This window comes from Sebastes fasciatus, chromosome 12 (genome assembly GCF_043250625.1).
Source record: "Sebastes fasciatus isolate fSebFas1 chromosome 12, fSebFas1.pri, whole genome shotgun sequence".
In the NCBI taxonomy this organism is placed as follows: domain Eukaryota; kingdom Metazoa; phylum Chordata; class Actinopteri; order Perciformes; family Sebastidae; genus Sebastes; species Sebastes fasciatus.
The window spans coordinates 13,880,526-13,886,961 of NC_133806.1; the positions used below are offsets into that span (position 1 = coordinate 13,880,526).

Below are 6,436 nucleotides of genomic sequence, written 5' to 3' on the forward strand. Positions count from 1 at the left end.
GAGGTCAAGCAAGCAAAGAAAAATGTGCAATAACCAATGTGAATTAAGTTTACATGAGCTTTCCTTAAATATAGCTTTAGTGTAGTGAATGTTGTCAGTACACATCCTGCATACATAAGTGCTCACACAGACTATAGCATACCTCGGTGACTGACTACAGCTCTGGAATGAGAGCTTCAGGGTGTAATGCTTTGGGTGGGGCATCAAGTCGTACTATACAACTAAAACTACATCTAAAATGGTGCAATGAGAAATATTTTAAACATACATAACATCTTTAACAAATTGTTTTCGGTAAAATGGCCTTTGTAGCAGGTTGTAAGCAGAATCTGTGAATGAACCCGGACATCATATTTTACTTTAAACTAAAACTTTTAGTCATTTGATTTGATAACATTTTACATTTTTATTCTCTGACACACACAATTTGATAGGTGCAAAAATAATATGTCTCAATTAACACGAAGTAGCTTGGATTATTGACAATTTGTTAAAAAAAACATTAACATAGTAGAAGTACAAAACTTCCTGTAACAAGTAAAGAAGGCGTAACCTATATCATACTAAAAACAGAATTAATGGATTGCAGTATTTATGCAAAGCCAAGTCTGAGACGGTGTTTGGACAATGCAAAACAAATAACAAACAAACGCTCTCTTTGTGCAGGACACACCTAGTCGTAGTCACAGTTCGACTGTTCAGACAAAACAATAATCAGCAGGCAGCTTGAAATGGTTTAAAAAGTAAAGTATCCAATCTTCCCTGTGGCAGTGGATTTTGTCACAGATTAAATTCCTAACATAATATTGGAATCCAGGAAATATTTCTGAGTGATTTCTGACTGCAATTAAGCAAAAGTCCACAGGGGGGAGCTCGGCCCTCCTTTTGTTTTGAAAATGTGTAATGCTCTCCTGAATACAGAAAATATATTCAGTCACATTCTGTCTTTCGCTCTCACACACACACACTCACACAGACAGATGTACACAACCTCCATTCCTTGCTTATAAATACATCTAAAACACACACTGTGGCTCACTCATTGGGGATGTCAATAACCAGCTCAGCCTCGTCTCCCTCCCCTCTGTCTTCATCTCCTCTGTCGCTGTCTCCGTCACTCTCTCCCTCCTCCTCAGCTGCGTCTCCGCTAAGCATCTGTCTGGGAACCCAGCTGAAGGGGCCGCTGGCTGCCGGAGGCACCGCAGGGGCTGATGGGTAATTAGCTGCCATTGGGGCAACAACCTGAGAGGATTTCAAAATAAAGCAAAATATGTTAGGAACGACAAAGGGATGGAGATAGGATGAAGGAATGAGGGGTATGGATGGCTGACAGAGTAAATCAGGACAAAGCATGCAGCATGTATATGAACTGTATACTGTATATAAAGATGGACGACATGACAGCTCCCCAAAAGTGAAGCCAAAACATCTGGATCGCCCCCTGGTGGCTGGCTGCAGTATAGGTCATAAATCGTCATAATAGTCGCGGAGCCAGAGGCTCGGTAATTGTGCGAGAGAGGAGATGTAACTAAAACTTTCCATAGCCATTACAAGTCTGTGTAATAGAACATGTGTCAATCTGATCATAATGTAGTTATATATCTATTATGGTTAGTCGTTGTGTCTTTCTAGCCAAACAGCTATCGTGGTGCTAACGTAGCAGCTAGGTGGCTCTAGCTGTGGCTGTGCTCGGCTCGCGATTGGCTCGGGCAGCTGTGCGGGCGGGACCTCGATACAGCAGCTCCAGCCCCCCGATCACTACAGCGCAGACTCTGGCTCCAAATGACGCCAGAATCTCATGGTGGCAGCTCCCGTACCCGGGATATTTTAGCTTCACTTTTGTACAGTGGGAGGAAGTGGAGACGCGTCGTCCATCTATATATACAGTCTATGATATAAACTTACAGACCAGAAGGTCATAGTGCCAAACTTAAAATGAGTTAGGGGACGGAATATTCTACAACACCAGTGTCCTGAATTGTCATCATTACAGGTTATATTGAGTAAAGTTCAGTCAGCAATATTGTGCAACAAAGTAAAATTAACCAATATAGAGTTTTGGACTCCCTGAGGAGAACATAAAAGGTAGACAAAAATTACTTCCTCGTTCTTATGCATATATACAACATACTACTGGAAATGGCTTACTGTGCTGGCATCTAATATAAAAGGCACATGAAGGATGTGAGAAGTAAGCAGTATATCTGCATCGTTGTTATTATTATCTTTGAACATCTTATTTTCCCTTTTCCTCTCTCACCTTCCCCGTTGTCTCCCTCTTGTTTTTAGGTGTCTTTGTTTTTCTCTCTTTCTTCATTCGTTCAGCGGGGGGAGCCAAATACTCTGGTGGGAAGGGCATCTGCCCGACACACACGCAGGCCCCAAATTGCCACATGACCACACATGCACACAAGTATAGGCAATTTACAAGACAGACACACACACAACACAACAACAAAAAAAACATACACAGAAGAATGAACAATGCAAGGACAGTGAAGCCATTATAAGCATCAAACAAAAAAACAAATGAAGAAATAAAACAGACTTATGAATAAAATGACAAAAGAATCAAATTATATAAACAATGGCAAATCAAAACAGAAATTATGTTTGCTGATGAGGAGATGAAAGAGGCAGCGACGTTACTGCTGCTGGCCACACTAAGATATAAGAAAGGAAGGTGGAGACTCACGGTGTTGAGGTAGGGTCCAGAGCCTGACGACTGTAGGTGACCAGGACGGGACAGCAGGGAGAGATGAGGGGAGGATGATGAAGGAAGACATGCCCCGGGACTACTTCTTCGCCTGAAAAGAAAGAGTACATGAGAAATTAAGGGAAACGCCGAGCCAGTACAAAATGTGTCCACATTGGTCCATTTGGTTCAATAGACTGGCTTAATTTATAAATGCATTATTTTCTCTGTGTTTTGGCCTTCCATCCAAACAAATCCAGCATTTTTCTCACCCAAAAATTGAGCTTTTCAAAAATGTTTTCCAGAGAAGATAAATCTGAAAACGACAGGCTCACATTTTGATGTGGTCAAGGAAAAAACAGAGATTTTGGAAAACGATGATGCCTAGACAGTCATGATCAGCAAAAAAAAGAGGAAAATTGCAATTGTACCTTCCTTTCACAATCTAATTCAAGACTTGAATACAAATAATGTCTTGCTGTTAGAGGCCTTTTAACCATTTGTATCCTGAAGACATCATCTTTTTAAGGTTTCAATTGTGTACTGTATGCTGTGCATTGTAACAGAATTATGTTTACTAGAGGGTATTCCTTCTTTTGAAATACTCACAATGACCAAAAATATGAGTCTGAATTATCAATACATATATTTCATGCACATATTCATGTAACTATTGATAATAAAAGCAGAATTTTATGTTAAAATGCTCAACTTACTTCTTTGCTCCATCTCGTTCTCTTTCTCTCTCCCTGAGGCCTTCTCCTTCGCTATTTTCTGAAGAAACTGTTGCATCTGAGTCTGTAACAGAAGACAAGAGAACCTGAACCAACACTACAGTGGATTGGTTACAACTCTAATGGTAGAAATGAAAGCAGGAGAGCCTTTAGGATGAGGTGTAATAAACTACCTGAGGAGTCTTCATCTACCCTCTCATACTGTAGCAGTCTGTCCAGAAGGAAGCTAGAAAACAAAGTGCATGACATTGTTATTTACTACACGCACATAATATTGTTTAACATGACATCCACACATCTTCATGTACACAATTCAATTCAATCTTTATTGCAGACTCAAGGTCCAGATAAGAAAAAAACAAAAAAACAATACATATAAAAATATATATACATACATCAATGCCTTTCATATAAAGAACTATACCAGTGCCTCCACAGCTGTGATTGGTACCGTGTAGTGCTAAATCTGATGTTAGACAACCGCAACATTATGTCATTCTCAGAGTGATTAAGCCGGCATATAAATTTGTACATGAGATTTCTTGATACAGTTTGAAAAGTATTTATGCCTGCAGACAAAATCATTTCACTTGCAGTGGAACATCTTGGTCTTTTTTAATAATATTCTCATTGCATTATTATGTACGACCTGAAGTCTCTGTAAGCTCGCTTTTTTTATAGTTTGACCACAAATGGGCTGTATATACAGTGGTGTACAATATGCTCTGAACAGAGACATCTTCACTCCATCTGAACACATACTAAACTTCTGTAAGAGAATGTTTGCTTGTGTGTACATCTATAGCGGCATTGCCTATAAACATCTACTATATAATAGTCTTGTATCACAGCTGTTACCCTGCACTATATTCAGTTTTAACAGTTTTATTTATCTCCTTGTATTTTTATATCTGGTATATTTTTTTGTACTTTGCACTACTAACTTTTTTACTGCCTTTTTACTAACATGTTTTGCACTATGGAACTGTGATGCTGGAAACTTGAATTTCCCTCTGGATCAATAAAGTTACTATCCATCTATCTATCATCATCTGTCATGTCTTCAGTAATGAAATGTCCAAGATATTTGACCTTATTACAGATTACACAATGTGTGATCTCACCTTTTGTCCCTGGACACTTTGAGGAGTTTCCTCTGTGCTCTCCTCAGCTCCTCCTGGAAGCATTCCTGTTCCTGGAGAAAGGGAAAGCAACAGTGAAATCAGTGAGACATGTAACTATAGGAGTAAAACCCTGAAACATGAGGTGCTGATTATACTCACATAAACAAGAAATTTTAATTTTCGTTTGAGGTTTTTGTATTTACGCTTGTAGTCAACTTCAACGTCTGCTTGACCGTTCATTTCTGAAATAAACAAATGATTAAACAATGAAATCTACTAGTTACTAGTTATACTGTATACTGGAGGTAACCTTTGAAACAACACATGAAGCTGCTGTATGCTAAGCTAAACGCTAAACATACAGAGCTGCTGCTCTCACAGACCTCTATAATATGCACCAAGATGTATTTAAAATATGCAAACATGCTTTCGATGAATTACAAAGCTATTTTTTTGTTTTTATCTTTGTAACCCCCCCCTTGGTACCTCTAGATTGAGTCTGTCTGTGCGACATGCTCTTTGTTTACTTCCGTGACGTCGTTATTGTCTTCTTCTTCTTTGGTGTCTATTGGCGGTTGGCAAACCAGCTTATAGGTGTATTACCGCCACTTACTGGACTGGACGTGTAGAGCAGGAGACTGGCAGGAAAAAAAGAAGAAATAAAAGAAATAAAATAGAAAAATATTATAATTATCATTATTATTATCATCATTATTATTATCATCATTATTATTATTATTATTATTATGATTATTATTATTATTATTATTATGATTATTAATAATCATAATCATAATAATAACAACTAACTAAATACTACTACTACTAATAATAATTAAATTCTCTCCATTATTCCTGTTGCCCTTAAGTAATTAATTAGAAGATTGTGTACTTTCTTAGATGTCTTTCCTAGCAGATTCCCCATTGTAATATTTCAAGGCTGAGGGTGCAGAATATGAAAAAAGCCCTTTCTCCAATTTTTGTCCGAGCTTTTGGGACAGAGAGCACAAAGAGGTCCTGTGAACGCAGTGAACACTGTCCACAATTTTCTTGCGTAATAAAAACACTTAAGTATTGTGGGAGCAGACCCAGAATCACCTTTTATATAATGATGTACCAATGGGAGAGCCTACGGGTTGCCAGTGCAGGCCATCCCACCCGAGAGTACAACTCACAGTGGTGAGTCAGAGCTGCACAATTTGTGATGAACCTTGAGGATGCATGGTAAGCTACAAGCTTAAGCAAATCTTAAGTGTGCCATTTAAAGTGTTGTTGAAAGCGACCTTTTCTTGACCTACCTATATTTTTAAATGTTGAATTCACTTCATTATTATTTACATTATGCATGCATGCATGCATGTCTGTCTGTCTGTCTGTCTGTCTGTCTATTTAAACTGTACAGAAACCTTCCCCTTATTTCACTGCTCCGCTGCTCTTTTACTGCTTTACTCCAAACTATTCCCTTGACCTCTGATTTGCTTAATGGGACTTGTAAATCTATATTGTCTCTCTATAGAGTATGTTTTGCTAACCTGTCCACCTCCTCATTTCCATTCAGACCTACATGTGCAGTAACCCACATAAACGTAATTGACATACCTTGTTGAATAAGTCTGGAGTGCACTTGCAACACTTTGAATAGAATAGTTTGATAGCTGGAGGTGAAGGATCTCAATCTCTTGAGAACTGAAACAGAATCAGAGCAGATTAAAGCGTTTCCTGGTTTATTCTAAAGACAACCTCCACTAAGTACTGTATAGTGCTTTCTTACATGAACTAAAAAAGCTGTTAACAAATCAGTTTTTCCCTCTTTCTGACTTCTTGAGCTCCAGCAAGTACACATGTCTGTCAGTGGTGTTGATTGTGTCCATGGCTCAGCCTCT

General features: G+C 38.5%; 1 protein-coding gene across 3 annotated transcripts; it reads right to left on the bottom strand.

Moving 5' to 3' along the window:
- Positions 1 to 372: 372 nt before the first annotated feature.
- On the bottom strand, positions 373 to 5,167 carry ino80e (INO80 complex subunit E). 3 transcript variants are annotated; one of them, XM_074653233.1, is made up of 8 exons: positions 5,040 to 5,167; positions 4,713 to 4,795; positions 4,554 to 4,624; positions 3,603 to 3,655; positions 3,412 to 3,493; positions 2,696 to 2,807; positions 2,261 to 2,359; positions 373 to 1,242 (listed from the first exon to the last, which is right to left on the bottom strand). In XM_074653233.1, exons 1-8 carry the CDS (start codon positions 5,065 to 5,067, stop codon positions 1,036 to 1,038), a joined length of 735 nt encoding a protein of 244 aa, XP_074509334.1. In that variant the 5' UTR covers positions 5,068 to 5,167; the 3' UTR covers positions 373 to 1,035. The 3 variants fall into 3 exon arrangements, with proteins under 3 accessions (XP_074509334.1, XP_074509335.1, XP_074509336.1); XM_074653234.1 differs by having other exon boundaries at positions 4,937 to 5,102; XM_074653235.1 differs by lacking the exon at positions 2,261 to 2,359 and having other exon boundaries at positions 1,005 to 1,242.
- Between the last annotated feature and the right edge of the window lie 1,269 nt (positions 5,168 to 6,436).

Excerpts from the sequence above, each read along its gene's own strand:
- ino80e (XM_074653233.1), bottom strand. The coding sequence starts at position 5,067 with ATGTCGCACAGACAGACTCAATCTAGAG. Across the intron at positions 3,656-4,553 it reads AAAGTGTCCAGGGACAAAAG|CTTCCTTCTGGACAGACTGC; the intron begins GTGAGATCACAC and ends TTTGTTTTCTAG. Across the intron at positions 2,808-3,411 it reads GAACGAGATGGAGCAAAGAA|GCGAAGAAGTAGTCCCGGGG; the intron begins GTAAGTTGAGCA and ends CTTTCTTTTCAG.